We start from the raw sequence: 16,184 nt of genomic DNA, 5'->3' as shown, positions 1-16,184 counted from the left end.
TTTAAACTATGATTCTAATTCATAGTGATAGGACAAGCCAACGTCAAAGGGTAAATAAATAAATAAGGAACGTGGCTATAAATTCTCGACTCCCTATAAAATCCGTCATTATCTGTTTGGACAGTGGCATATTTGTTAGGTTCTATTATGATTATTGGAGTGCCCTCAGTAATTCACACACACACATTTTTCTTCCAGTCTCTTTCACAGCTTTTAGTTCCTTCTGGAAGTGGAGCCACTGTTTGCATTAGAATGGACAAAAAGACCTATCAACTAGCTAGTGAATGGTCCATATTTGCGAGTATTGTTGTCAACTCCTACTTTTGATAACTTTATATGGTCAGTTTACAATCTCTTCTTTCCTTCACAAGTTTTTAGATTAAATTTGAAAATATATTAAAAAAAAAAAATTTCAAAAATAAAAAAATAAGGGAAACTATTTATACAAAATAACAAATTTTCAATATTGTTTAATAGAGGTTGATAGAAATCTATGAATTATGAGATTTTGTCAGTTTTGATAACAGAGAAAGTAACTAACCTTTTAGGGGATGTTTGGCCATGGATTTCGAATTGGGGGGTTTGACATTTGAAGCCAAATCCATGTTTGGGCACTTGGAATGAAATTCCTAGATGAAGAAACAAAACCCATAGGTTTGGAATATGTTTTTTTTAATGAATTCTATAGGTTTTAGAAAATTTTTCTTTCATCTTCTACCTCTTATCCATGGTCATTGATGATTGTCGACAACGAATGTAGGGCGACATCATGATCGAGCATCGACAACCAACTTCTTGTTTGTCAGCGATCGATCATCTTGACCGTCAACGACCGATCGTCTTGACCATCGTGACCAATTGCCTTGACCATCAACGATCAATAACATTGACCGTTACCGTTGATGGACAAACGTCTTGATTGTTGGTGACCAATCGTTGTGATCGTTAACAATTGATCGTCATGCTTGTTAACGACCAACTGTAGTGATGGTCAAAGACCAAATATCATGACCCTTGGTGACCGATTTTTGTGACAATTGACAACCAATCAATCGTCTTAATCGTCGGTGATCGTTGACCATCTTCACCATTCGCAAGCGATCATTGACCGTCTTCACCATAGGTTGATGATCAACTTTATCGTCGACAACTGACAATTGTGATCGTTGACAACCGAATGTCTTAACCATTGGTGATCATTGACCTTCTTTACCATCGACAAATGATTGTTGGTGCTCGACTATTGTGACTGCCAACAACCGATTGTCGTGACTGTTAGTGACTGATCGTTGTGTTGATCTACAACCAAATATCATGACCCCCGACAATCAACTAACCGAGATGATCGTCAAGAATCGACCAATCATCATTCCAATGTCAGTTGATCATTATGATCGTCTTTGATCGATGCATGGTTGATGATGATAGTCATGTTGGATTTAGTGTCCTAAATCTTGTTCCTCTTGTAGTTTCTAATTTGTTAATACAAATTATTATTTGATAAAAGAAGTATTTTATTTGACATTTAGATAACATTACCTCAATCCAATAAACTACTATCCAAAGTTGTTTAATAAAATTTGAATAGTATGTGGTAGACATACAAGTGGATTGTGTTCAAGTAATGACCTAAAAGGTCTACAATATATGGTTAAGGTTGAGTGCCTTATTCTGGTGACACTGCGGATACAACCTACTTTGTCATTGTTACATGAGTTGTAGTTGTTACAGACAATATGATCCATATTGTTCATGTGGAGACATCTGAGTGGAAGCATCCAATATAAAGAGTTTATATAAGACCGGACCACGAAATGATTAGTTTTTCAGTATAACACTATTGCTTGAAGAAACTAACTTTTCACTAGGATGACCAGAGGTAGCTTAATCTTAATCCTGAGTTGTTATGAACTTCTGCCTATGGAGCAAACCTTTGATCTATACGGGTGAGAGTAACCTATTTTATCGATTCAATATGCTTACCATTTTGGGGTTCAGTCCAAATAGGGAGCTGAGAACACAACTACACAAAATGAAATTCACTCTTTCCCATAGAAAGAAAAAATAGATAAAGTGCTCCCTTAATAGTTAATTCCAGTTCTTGAAAATTAAGACATCCCTTTCTCATTGGCTCGAAAGGGGTTAATTTATAGTTTTACTACAAATTATTTTTTTATTAGAGGAATCGGTGACATTTAAAGAGTTAGATGTAACTATTGGGATAAAACGATAATTTAGACTCAGTTGTAGTTATGAGCAATTTATGAAAGATCAACTTACTATTGATCGGTTATATCCAATGGATACAGGAATATATCTACAATGTGAAGAGTGCAGTTATTGGTTTTTAGTAGACTGACTAATACTTAATGAATATTGATTAATCCATTTAAAGAGTTTAGTTGGTTAATCCCCGTATTATTGAAGTTTCTAATCTGTGAGTCCAGGTCCCCTTATTAGCTCACTAAGGATAAAAACAAGGAATAATTTACATTTTTCAAATTATTTATGGGAATTAAAATAATTAATTGTATTGATATGATTAATGTAATGTATAATTTACATTGATACATTATAATATATATAGTTAATTATAAATATGGTTTATAATTAAAACTATATAATATATGAAAGAAAAATATTTGAATGAACTTCAAATATTATATAAAGGTTTTATACTATAGATTAAAATTTAATATGAATTTATTAAAACTATAGATTATAAGACAAAACTATATTATAATATGATTATAAATGCATAGAATATGGTTATTGATGGTTAGTTAACCATATCATAACTATCATATTAATATAATTTATATTTTATTTATATTAATATAATATTTTAAAAAATAAAATAAAATCCCATTAAGGGAGTTATTTTAGTAGTAGGTGTAGAGGGGGAGTTAATGTAACTCCCTTGTCTTTCCCTCATCTTCTCTCATTTGCATTATAACTACAGAAAAAATACAGTAGGAAAGATATCACTCTGTATTTTCAACCTATCTCTCACTCATACAAATCTTCCTGAGAAATTCCCTTTACCAAAATTTTTTCTTGAAGCTCACACTTCATTTCCTTGTATTGTGAGAATAATGAGGACTCCTTTTGGTGGTGTTCACTTGGCGGAAGAGTTCCTGTGCTTCTACAAAAGTTTTGTTCATGATCTCGAAAGAGAATGGCATGAAGATTGTCAATTCTTCATAGGTAATTTTTCCTCATCTTTTTATTCTCAATGAATAGTATGCTTAGCCTTTTAAATTTGTAAAATCATTATTGATTTTTCCACTTTCAATCAAAGACAAAACGTTTAAACGCTTTCGCATTGGGATTCAATCCCTTCAAAATGACAATTTGTGTTGGCAAATCACCTGTTACCATTTGATAAGCAAATAATTGGCATGAATAAGAGCTAAAGGTAAAAGTCTTCTTGAAACATTAAATAATTACTTTCAACCTAAGTCTTCAAGCTATGGTGAAGAGTTGCAACTATTCGAGCTTTAAGACCACCCAAAAGACACCATGAATTTGAAATTCTAAATTCATCCCATTACTAAAAACTATTTTTTTATATATATAAAACAACTAAGTCATTGTCATTCATACATTATAGTCATAGAAATTAATAAATCAAAATTAATTAATTTAAGATTATAAAAGATAAAATTAATATACATTTAATTTTAAAATGAATAAATTAAAATTTTCTTTTAAAATATCATAAAAGTTGATGCAAAATACATTCAAGGTTATACAGTTCACCAAACAACCATTAAAAAATAAGAAAAAATCAGATTACCCAAATCCATGTCTGCACCCCAAACACAGGCTTGAAAATCCCAGGCTACCAAATCTTGCATCCCAAACATAGGCATTTGTATCCTAGGCTTGAGAACCCCCTCAAATAAGCCTTCAGGAATTTGATTCTCAGGCTTTTGATTTCCAACCTGCGCCTCAAACGTCCCCTTAATTACTTTCTAGTTAATATGCCGATTAATTTAAATTTCTATAATTTATTATTATTGTTATTGTTGCTGTTATTATTATTATTATTATTATTATTATTGCACACTTTGGGCAACTTATAGCCTATATTCAATATGTGTCAATGGACGGGGCATAAATGTTGATGGAATATCCTATTCTATCTTGTAAGAGAATGACATAGATATTGATGCAATTTCTTGAGATGGTGGCATATATGAATTGTTTGGAATTGCATATAGACTATTCTTAGTTACTAGAATGCTTTGGAAGAGTGAACACATGAAGGGGTATCACAAAGACTCCTTTCCATGTCAAAACGTTGTGGATGTGTCTTCATCATTTCTAATGACAAATGTTGGGGTTTTGGACCTCAATTAGAAAGTACACATCTTATTATAAGATTGTATTAATTATCCAAATTTATATTACTTATTCTATAAATCGATTTAAAAATTCATCGTACGTTGTTTCAATCTCTATGTCAAGCCATCTCAATTTAGCTCTATGGTTGTCTTTTTCACTCTCATTTGAAACACTATCAAAATAAATCTATACACTAAGCATTAATCATTTATAATTTTATAAACTTATAGTATTATAATTAGTGCAAAACAATCATAGAGAATATTTTTTTTTTTTAAAGAAAAAAACATATACTTTGTCCTTACCCAATCAAATGTACATCGGTCTATAAAACAGATTACAAGTATTGGAAATGATTTTTGGACTTAGGCCCATAGGAAAAGTTAAGAGAGTGGGAAGTTTTATCCCACATGGATAGATTTAGAATTGCCTAGAGGGTTTAAATACCAAGGCATTCTAAATGAGAATCCAAATTGAGTTAGTGGTGGAAGTATAATCCTTTCACTACACACGTGTGTCATTGTTGCCATTTGCCTAGTCAAACAGTTGGGTTCGGGTAACTATGCTTGCTTGAAAAAGAATTAAATTTTTATTATTTATCCTTTATAAATATTCATTGAGCTTCTGACTATTGGTTTCTGTCCATTAACGAACCTTTCCGTTCGTTGGTATCCTCCTCTCACACACTATATAACACTGTTCAGATCTATCAGAGAGGACATACAACTGAATTTCATTCCTTCCTTTCCACTTGATTCTTATCGGTTCTAATCCTTTTTTCGGTGAGTTGTGTTAACCTTGGGGAGCAACCGACATAAGCGATTAGTATCGAGGTCGCGCCGTATTTGCTTTCAAAGCAGTGATTTTTCTACGACCCAGCAACTTTCGTGACATCCATTTCAATAATCTGAAAGAAAATAACACAGATGTCGATCAAGAATGGTAAAGTTCTCTCTAACGAGTCCAAGCTTGAACCACTAGATGAAGTAAATTATCACCGCTAGTATTAGAAATTATTGATTTTCTTCGAGCAGCTAGAGATTGATTATATCCTCAACACAGTAGTGCCTACCAAAAAAGTGAGCATTGTCTCTTATCCAGAATTCTCCGTCCAACCTATTGATGTTTCTAATCAATCAAAGCAATTTACAATTGATCCTGATAAGTACAAGAAAGACAACAAAATAGTCTGCAGGCATCTGCTGAATCATATGACAGATTCAATGTTCGAGTTCTTTGTGGTCCAAAAATTAGTAAAGGTAATTTGGAGTACATTGGAGTCCTGATATGGAGGAGATGATACTGGTCGCAAAAAGTACATTGTAGGTAAATGGTTATAATTCTAAATGACAGACGAGAAATTGATAGTGGAGCAGATACATGAGTATGAAAATTTGGTGGCAAACATTCTGGCTGAGGGCATGAAAATGTGTGAGATTCTACAAGCTAATGTGCTGCTTGAGAAAATTTCCCATCCTGGAGCAACTACATAAATCATCTAAAATACAAAAAGAATGATCTAACACTTTAGGAGCCAATCAGTCACATGCGCACCAAAGAAGCCAACAAACTAAAAGATAAACTAATTTCTGGAAATATAAATTTAGTTAATGCTATCTTGGTTGAATCTTTTGTTGTTAACAAAGACAAGTCCAAAAATCATAAAAAAAAATAGTCTGTAAAGAATAAGACTGAGAAGAAAAAACTGATTTGTTATGTCTGTGGGAAATCAAAACACAAATCTTATCAATGCAGTCAAAGGAAAGGAAGGCCAAGTCAGCAACCCATACCACAAACTAATCTTGTTGAACAAGATGACATAATTGTTGCTGTTGTGGAAGCAAACCTGATAGAAAACAAAACTGACTTCGAGACATTTATGTTCAAACTGAGAGCTCTTCCATGACTATAAGGACACTGTTGATAGAGAATGTGTGTTTATGGGTAACTCAGCCACAACAAAAGTGCTTGGAAAAGGGAAGGTTCTTTTAAAATTAACCTTTGGAAAAACTTTATCCTTAAATAATATATTGTATGTACCTTCCTTACGTAGGAACTTGGTATCGAAGAGCCTATTGAATCGGACTGGGCTTAAAATTGTCCTAGAAGCTAACAAGGTTGTCCTCGCCAAAAATGGAGACTGTGTTCGGAAGAGATATCTTGTTGATGGTCTTTTTGTACTGAATACTGTCTCTGTTTCAAATATGATGAATGTAAGTACTTCTAATTCTACTTACATAGTTGAGTCTCTTGATATGTGGCATGGTAGACTAGGTCATGTGAATATTGCATCAGTTAAGAAGCTTAAGGATTTAAAATTGATTAATGCATCTGAAACACATGAAACTAGTAAATGTCCTATTTGTGTAGAAACAAAGTTTGTAAAAAAACTTTTAAACCTGTCACATCTAGAAGTACAAAATTACTAGAATTGATTCACTCTGGTTTAGCTAATTTAAAAAACATCACGAGTAGAGGTGGAAAAAATTACTACATTTCTTTTGTTGATGATTTTTCTAGATATACTAGAATTTATCTTTTAAAAACAAAAGATGAAGCTGGTAGTATGTTTCTAAAATATAAAACAGAAGTAGAGAATCAATTAGATAAGAAGATTAAGAGGTTAAGATCAGATAGAGGTGGTGAATATAGTGATAATACACTAAAAGAATTTTGTGAATCAAATGGCATTATTCATAAATTTACTGTTCCTTATTCACCACAACAAAATGGTATAGCAGAACGTAAAAGCAAAACTCTTAAGGAAATGATGAATGCTATGTTGTTAAGTTTTGGATTGTCTAATAACATGTTGGGGGAAATTGTGCTTTCTGCCTATTTTATTCTTAACAGAGTACCTCACAAGAAACTAGATTCCTCCAAGGCAATCTATATCGTACCCAATCTTTAAGGTTGAAATCATATAGATTTAGGGATTTTAGTGATTGAGAATAATTAAGGATTTTCATATTCAAAGCCTATTTGTTTTTTGAAGTGTGGGTCACAAACTAAACCTCATGTATATCGTATCCACACTATGAAAACACATTCACATTAGGTGTATCTCGAATCACCATGAGTACAAAATTTAGTAGTTTGAAAACAATTTCAACATGCTAAACATAAGTTATAAGGCCACAACAAGGTTATAACGTTTACAACTCGATGTTCCATAACTCAGGGTTATTATTTCATAACAAATTATCTAACTAAAATCACCTTAATCCATGTTTGGCTTATATGAATCCTAAAATCGAATATTCATAGATTCTTGTTTCGAAAATTATTTCTAAAAGCCACAATTACTTGATTTCATATCACAATTATCTTTGAGCTTTTGTAAAAAAATTACTAAAATCAAAAGATTTTTAGAAATTTATCTCTCATGGGCTCCCATAATATAAATAAGTCATTATAGCTTAAATTACAGCTAAATATAAATATCTTCAAATTCAATTCAATTATATTGAACTAAGAAAAGATAAATGCATAAGTCTCTTTCAATAATAAATAAATTACGAAAAGAACATAAATTTCTTGAAATCTTTAAATATCCAAATCAATGGTATGCACATCAAACGTAATTGATTTCAAAACTTAAAAACCAAAATTTGCGAAAATAGTATAAGTGTAAGGACTTTAGTTTGAATCACCAATTACAAAATAGTTTCATTTATTTAGTGTCAAACCTTAATTTAAATCTTTTATGAATACTTAATCATGGTTTCTATAGATTCGAGTTTAAGTCCACGATACCCTTTTCTCTCCAATGAGTTTATTTTGTACTTTTAATAGCATATCTTTTTCTTTCACTAATATTCATCATCTTATTCCTCCAATAATAGACTCTATTATTGATAGGCTCCTGCTAGCTAGTTATATAATATATCACTAATAGATTCCGAAAATTGAATCTAAAGTTCTTTTACATTGTATTATATTTGCTAATACTTTGGTTATAGTTTCTATATTTATAGTGCCCCTTCCTTTAAAACTCTTTTCTTCTCTCATTTCATGGCTTCCACTTCCGTAATTTTTCTAAAAAATTATAAAAAAACTCAAAACATCAACATAACACTTATACCCGATGTTAGAGGATTAAACTTATGAGTTAGTAAGTGCCTTAGTCTTCACCCTGTCCATAACTTATGAAACCTGTCTGGGTTTAAAAAAAATAAAATTTTTTAAGCAAAAAAAAAAAAAAAAGTAATTAACAAGTAAAATACTATTTTAATAAAAAACCGATCGACTACAATAATTTATAATTTTCTCATATTAGAGAATTAGACACAGAAAGTGAAGTGCCCCATTGTCCTCTAAATTATATGTTAATTAGTCCACCCACTATATCATAGAACCACGATAAATTTTGTTCTCTTTATCACGTAAAATTAACTAATGCACACCAAATAAATAATTGTAAACAGACGAGACAAAGTGGTTCTATGCTTCAAACAGCCAAAACATATAGAATTGCTAATTAAAATTTATGTTGATATTTTTGCCTGCGTTAATTTAAAGAAATATCAGCCACAAATTCTTTTCGTTCTCCAATATTAAATTTAGATGTGATAAAGACGAGTATCTACCAAATCAATGAATGAATAAAAATAAAATCGTCAACAAGCAGATGATAGAAACCTCTAGTTGTCTTTCCTTTCCATAATAATTCCGATACTCCATGTATAAATGGTAATTATTTGACTTTTTTTCTTTTACTTTTAAAAATTATTTATAAGTATTGCTTACACCAATAACTAAGTTTCATATGTCTTGTAATGTTCCAAAAAAATCAAGCCGTGTGTTTTAAAACTAAAAAGAAAAAAAAAAACAAAAGAAAGAAAGTAGTTTTCAAAAATGTATTTTGCTTTTAGAATCACTACAACAATTTTGCATATCAATTAGAAAGTAATTGGAGATATATTGTTTCATTCTCTTATCTCTTCACACCCATCCAAGAATGAAGAAGAAATTTAATGTAAAAATAAACAAATAAACAAATAATAGATAGAATCTTGGAAAGATATCAAAGAACTGGACAAAAATTTCTTTGTGGAGTCTTAGTGGATCAGGGTTGTTAGGATCCGAATGTCGTTTGTCTCCACTGTGAAGAAGATTATAAAGTTTGTCTTCTTTTTTATCGGATCACAAGTTTCAAACAACTCAATTGAACGGACTAAAGAAGTAGGAATGGATCTTCATTTGCTATCGTCAAACCTCGATCGTCGTTTGCCGGCCACCATCAATTGTCGTCGTCAATCATCGCCAGTCATAGTCGAATGAAGAGAGCAAGGTCGTCGCAGTCATAGTTAGCAATATCAGTCAAGGCATTCAACTTGAAATCATAAGGGTTTGTGATATTAATCATCATCAAATTATTATTTCTATTTTATTTAATAACTTTGATGTAATTCAAGTATTTTCCAATTTTATATTTTGTATGACATCTTAAGTAGGGATATTTTTATCATTTTTTTTATTAACAATGATGTGGCATTAGGTTTTTTTTGGGAGGCTATTAAAGTCTTATTATTAGGTCGTTTGATCAGTTTATTTATTTTTTTATTTTTTATTATTATTTTTTTTTAATGTTTGAATTCTTTAGGGTTTATTCTAAATGGAAATATTTTGTGGATGATAGAGTCTCATCATCGATTTTTAATTTTTGGGTCAGGGTTATATACCAAGAACATTTAGGTAAGTTTGATCATCTTACTTGAGGAGTGTTCCAACTTGGAGTAAGGAACTAGTTCTCTTTATCTTTTGGTATTCGATCAAAAGTAATCTAAAATCTAAAATCTAAATTTTCTTTTATAAAAGGGCTCCTAAATCTCAAATTCCTAGAGTTTTCATATCTGTTTCAATCACAATCTAGTGGTATAAAACTTCAGCCAAAATTACATCATTTACGGTAGATATACGATGGCAGTTCAAGCTTTCAAAAACGACGTCATTTGATGCAATAAATTTAAACCAAAAAAAAAAATCTAAAATGTTTAGATGACGGTTCATTATAGCTGCCTTTTTTTTTTGTGGGAATTTAAAGTTTACTCCCCTCCTTTTACTTTAGATGGTGGTTTGAACCCACCATTGTAACCCACTTTTCAATGTTGGGTTTTGCCCGCCATCGTATATGAAATTTACATTAACATCAAAACTTTCTGCCAAAAGATGCACATTTTTCCATAACTGCGATCATAGAGTCTTGAAGAAACTTTGACTCAAATACCTCAGTTTTTTGTTTGTTTATAACTAATTTTGTAAATGGTCAGCTCATATACTCTATAACCCTACTTTTAGAATTTAAATAAAAGACTTATCATCATTTTCTTAGTTTTCTGAAAACAACAAAAACCTGTACGCAATCTTCATCAGTAAAAGAATTTAGATCTTTTCGTGGACGTAGGCAATCTTGCCAAACCACGTAAATACTGTGTCTCCATCTTCTTGCCTTATCTTTCTTGTTCATTCGAGTGTTTCTTTACTGCAAAATCGCGCGCCATTGTATTATCTTTCAAATCACATCGAGTAATCTGATTGTCGAATCAATCGTACATCGATTCACCACAAGAATTATAGACTTTAATGTTGGTTTTAAACCGATATTAAAGATAGTGTTATTAAAGCCCTTTAATGTCGATTTTCTTTAATGTCAGTTTTAAACCGACATTAAAGGCAACCAATATTAAAGGGCTTTAATAACACTGTCTTTAATGTCGATTGCAACCGACATTAAAGTCCTTTAATGTTGTTTGTCAACTGAAGCCCATAATCCATTGAAGCCCATAATTTATGTCCGTTCTTTTCAGTTATTGTTCGTTTTTTTTTTTTAAATTCCGTTGTCGAATCTATTTTTAATATCGGTCAAAATTAAAGTTACAACATTATATGTCTCGTGTTGGGTCAGGAAATGTCCGATTGTTTTTTATTAAAAAATATAAAAAAATTTGCATGGCAAGCAATCAATATTTGTCTTCCACCTATGAATTCACTGAACTCAAACCTGAAATATAACAATAGACAGAACAATACACTCTACCACAAAACTCAATACAAAGTTACCTGCAATAAAGCACACTTCTATAATAATTTATCCACAAACAAGGATTAATATTTCCAATCCATTCTATATACTCATCAAATATGAAATAAACACACAAATCACCAACATTTGTATATCGATAATGCACTTTCATAGAACAATAATTATAATTATCAACCACCTATATTATAATCATTTCTCTCATTCACAAATATCAATTAATACTTCCATGAATACTTACACCAAATATCCCATAAACAAAAAATTATACATAAATCTTCCAATAAACAAAACATGGTTAGATAAATTTGCATTCATTCTAAGCTAGCATTTACATTCTATTAAGACAAAAAACAAGAAGTACATCCGTACACAAATCGGCCAACAAAACTTGCCCATTGGGTTCGAATTATGTCAATCTCTCCTTGGGTATATGCATTTTTTGTATTGAACTACAAAGTAGAAAAAAAAATAAACTCAACATAAATTTACATCATTTATTAAATTAAAGCTAGTATATAAAAAATAAATAATTTACGTACGAGGCTAGTAATGGGAGTAGTAGGATTATGCACTATTTCGTGTATACACTTTTGCACGTAGTACCCGCATCCTACAGAATCTAGTTGACAGGGGCATTACATATAAGAAGTTGAAAACAATTATTCTTATATTCGAATGAACATAAATTGTTAAAAAAATTAATGCAAACTTACCTTTACAGGTTTCCATTTTGGAGAAGGCAGATGGTATTGGAGATTGTGCTTGGCTTGCCATATTTTCAATCCACTAAATAGTTTGAAAACATTAGTTAAACATAAATACTTCAATAAAGAACTAAAAAACTTCAATTACACTTACATATTTATAACTCCATGGAAATCCTCTTGAACCTTATTTCGAATAGAGTCCAAAACATAAACACAATTTTCTTGTAGATTGATTATAATCAATATCCAACGATAACTATAATAAGCAACAATTTCGAAATATTAGTACGCGTATAATGCAAATTAAAAATAACTAAAGACTTGTATTTACTTACCCTGTGTTATATGGAGTAAGGACTAATTGGTCCAAATTAGCCAATTCTAGTTGGTTGGCTAAATTTTTGGATCGAATATCTTGACACTCCACATGTGGGGATATTCCTGCTTGATCAATTATAAAAAAAACTTCTTCATAATATCATGACCACATTCATCCGAAAGATACTTAAACAAAGTAAAAGTTATTATATAAACATGAAACAAAATATACATGAGTGAATCTAGATGAGTAATACTTACGCAATGTATGTCAAAATGCTCATGTAACCTATTTCAACTATGTTCATACAGATCATGTCCGTTCAAGAGTTCGATGGTACCATTGGTGTTAGTATATTTGGAGGTCTAGCCGAAGCTCTTAATTGTTGAATGGTCCTACCATAACCAAATTTACAAAAATTCAAAATACGAAAAATAATAAATAACCAAACTCATATACTAAAAAAGATGCATATTTTTTCTCGTTAACCATAACTACAAGTTCACGAGGCCATATTACGAAGTTGCCCATTGCTTGATTTAAGGACTCTATTTTTCCCTTCACAGGAATTGGTATTGGCAAATCTTCTCCCATGACAATGTCAATCAGAACTTTAACAGTTAAGCATGACACATCATCATCAAATGCTGTGGCTACTGCAACAATATTATCACAGTTCTTATAGCCAAGTGGCATGGTGTCCCCTTAACAAATTTAAAAGAACTAATGTCATGCATGGTTAAGCACAATATGAATAAAATTTAAAAGTCACAACAAATAAATTACCTCAAAATATTCTTTAGGCATCTTCTCATTATCTTCTTCTTTAGATGCACTTAGTGCGACACTTCTAACAGATGATTTGGATTGATGAGATTGTCTACTATGAGTTTTTTCTCTTGACACTTTACCATGTCGAACATTTTTTTCATTAGAGCCTCCTTCAATTTCTTGGCTCATTGAGGACTTTGGTTTTACTGATTTGAATTATTGGGAATGGGAAACAAAATTACCCACTCCTCTAACACGCCCCTAATGTTCATCTGTACCCAATGCTTTGGTCAAAACATCTTCACCTTCATAGACTTCGGCCAATTTATCCTGTAAAACATATTACAATTTTCACAGAATATCTATATCATCACAAGTTTTAGACATTATATATATGTCATCTTAAACTTTGCACAATATAAACTTACAATTCGATTGGCACATTCTCGAATGGCTTCATCAAAGTATTCATTTTTTTTTTCTTTTCGTGCTTCTTTCCATAAAGTCACCCAATAAGAAGGATCATTCGATATATTCTACATGAACATACATATTTAATTAGCATAAACATATTAGAATATGAAGTAAATAAGCTCAAACATTCAACATATTCAACAATTGTTCACATTTCTTTAACTTTTACAGCTTGTTATTGTAACTACTTGTATCAGAAAAATAGTATAAATACTCATCATTTACAAATTTGTAGCATACAATATACAAAGCTTCAAGAAGACTTGAAATATGTAAAAGAAAAAGCTGTGACTTAGCTCTTGAATAAGATCTCCTCTCCTTCCCGTGGATGTAGGCATCATTTGTCGAACCACGTATATCATCGTGTAGAACTCTTCTTCCTCTTTTCTTCTACAAGATTGCATGTTCTTTATCGCCAATCATTTACTCAAGCAGTCGTACAAAAGAAACAGAAAAGATTAGGGTTAGAGAAGCTTTGCCAATTTGATAGAGAGAACAAGAGAGAGAGAAAGAAATTAATTCTGCAAAATCCCATAAGAATAAAAGTTTTCATTCACTTCCATCAGGAAAAATTTAGTGGAGCGAACCACGTGGAGCACATCAGCTGGAAGTTCGTGGACAAAGGATATCCAAGAACTCTACCAAACCAAATTTATTTTGAGGCAAAATTCTTGGGTTCACGAAATTGGATCAGCAAAGCAGGGTCACTAAATTCATCATTTGGGCTTTTAGAATACAATCAACAAGAAGTAGGCCCAACAAAGTAGTATGAGAGCAAAAGACTTCCAATATTGCAATTTTTTAAGATTTAAGATTCAAGTTTTTCATTCAAAGATGTCAGCAGCAAGATTCGAAGTTGTTGGGCCTGCTTCTTGTTGAATGAATGAAATGAGCCTAAATGATGAATAATATGGCCCTTCTTGCTAATCCAATTTCGTGAGTCCAAATATTTTGCCCCAAAAGAATTTTGGTTTGGTAGAATATTTAGCTACCATTTGTCCACGAACTTCCAGCTGATGTGCTTCACGTGGTTTGATCCACTAACCCTTTCCTGATGGAAGTGAAAGAAAAATTATTCTGATGGGTGATAATTTCAGAATTAATTTCCTTTCTCTCTCTTTCTTTCTCATTCTCTCTTTCGATTTCTATAGAGCTTCTTCTAACCCTAATTTTTTGTTTGTTTTGTGTGAATTGCTTGAGTAAACGATTGATGAACAATAGCATGTAGTCTTGTAGAAGAAAGGAAGAAGAGAAGCGCTACATAACGATATATACGTGGTTTGGCAAATGATGCCTACATCCACGGGAAGGAGGAGAGATCTTTATTTGAGAGCTAAGTCACAGATTTTTCTTTTACAGATTTCAAGTTTTCTTGAAGCTATTGTAATTGTATGCTACGAAATTTGTAAATGTGAGTACTTATACTATTTTCTGATACAAGTAGTTACAATAACAAACTGTAAAAGTTAAAGAAATGTGAATATATCTTGAATATGTTGAATGTTTAAGCTCATCCTCTTCAAATCTCCACCTTAAGCTCAACATGCAAGCTCTTCTCCTTCCAAATTTAACATGTCTTCACCCTTTTTCAGGAAGCTGGAACCCGATCTGACCAAGACAGTTTGCTAGCCTGAGTTTGCTCAGAGGTTTAATAAGCATGTCAGCTGCATTGGGTGATATGAACTTTAAGCACCTCAACTTCTCCTTTCTCTATTCTGTTTCTTACAAAATGATACTTAATGTCTATGTTTTTGGTCCTTGAATGATACTTACGGTTTTTGGATAGGTGAAAGGCACTTTGGTTATCACAATAGATCTTTACTACTGTTTGATTAATATCAAAGTCCTTCATCAACCCCTTTAACCACAGTGCTTCTTTTATTGCTTCTGATGAAGCCATGTACTCTACTTCTATGGTTGATAATGTTGTGATTGACTATAAATTTGCTTTCTAATACTACAAATTTGAACCAAATAAGAATAGATAACCTGTTAATGATCTTCTTTTGTCTTGGTCACCTGCAAAATCTGAATCAACATATCCATATAGCTCTAAATTTGATTCATTAGTACTTTGATATGTTAATTTTGACTGTTTAGACCAAATTAGATATCTTAAAATCCATTTTGTTGCTTTCCAGTGTCTTTTCCCAGGGTTAGACATGTATCTACTGACAAGACTAGTGTCGTACGATAGGTCTGGTCTAGTAGATATCATTAAGTACATTAAACTCCCTACTTCTTGATTGTATGGAATTGATTGCATTTGAGTTAAATGTTTTATGTCTGTTTCTTTTGGTGAGTTTTATGAGGAATGTTTAAAATGACTAGAAATAGGTATAGTGACTGGTTTTGCATTAGACGTATTAAATCTGTTAATTACTTTTTCACAGTAGTTTAGTTGGCTAATGGTTAGAGTTGAGGAAGTTCTGTCCCTTTGAATTTCAATCCCAAGGATCTTTCTAGACTGACCTAAATCCTTCACGTCAAATTCTCTCTTTAGAAGATTTTTGACATG

The 16,184-nt window shown here is 31.6% G+C and overlaps 1 protein-coding gene and 1 long non-coding RNA gene across 3 annotated transcripts; one reads left to right on the top strand and one right to left on the bottom strand.

Moving 5' to 3' along the window:
* The first annotated feature begins 2,841 nt into the window (after window positions 1-2,841).
* LOC150035298 (uncharacterized) lies at window positions 2,842-9,855 on the top strand. Of its 2 annotated transcripts, none has more exons than XR_016530511.1 (2): window positions 2,842-3,207; window positions 6,404-9,855. It is a non-coding gene; the product is annotated as an uncharacterized LOC150035298 (long non-coding RNA). The 2 variants fall into 2 exon arrangements; XR_016530512.1 differs by having other exon boundaries at window positions 6,106-9,855.
* Window positions 9,856-11,330: 1,475 nt separating this feature from the next.
* LOC150035297 (uncharacterized) lies at window positions 11,331-15,566 on the bottom strand. Its single transcript, XM_090315299.1, has 10 exons — window positions 15,492-15,566; window positions 13,621-13,728; window positions 13,471-13,522; window positions 12,928-13,125; window positions 12,438-12,570; window positions 12,254-12,358; window positions 12,111-12,181; window positions 11,935-12,032; window positions 11,757-11,844; window positions 11,331-11,353 (listed from the first exon to the last, which is right to left on the bottom strand). Exons 1-10 carry the CDS (start codon window positions 15,564-15,566, stop codon window positions 11,331-11,333), a joined length of 951 nt encoding a protein of 316 aa, XP_090171425.1.
* Window positions 15,567-16,184: the final 618 nt, after the last annotated feature.

This window comes from Benincasa hispida, chromosome 7, assembly GCF_027475165.1.
Source record: "Benincasa hispida cultivar pf3 chromosome 7, pf3_genome.v1.1, whole genome shotgun sequence".
NCBI lineage: Eukaryota > Viridiplantae > Streptophyta > Magnoliopsida > Cucurbitales > Cucurbitaceae > Benincasa > Benincasa hispida.
This window is presented reverse-complemented; position numbering and strand designations above follow the sequence as displayed.

What these genes read in the sequence shown, in the direction of transcription:
- LOC150035297 (XM_090315299.1), bottom strand. Translation starts at nt 15,566, where the DNA reads ATGGCTTCATCAGAAGCAATAAAAGAAGCACTGTGGTTAAAGGGGTTG. An exon ending in TGTTTTGACCAAAGCATTGG is followed by an intron (nt 13,126 to 13,470) that starts GTACAGATGAAC and finishes AAATTTGTTAAG; the next exon opens with GGGACACCATGCCACTTGGC. An exon ending in TGGCCGATTTGTGTACGGAT is followed by an intron (nt 11,354 to 11,756) that starts GTACTTCTTGTT and finishes GTTATATTTCAG; the next exon opens with GTTTGAGTTCAGTGAATTCA.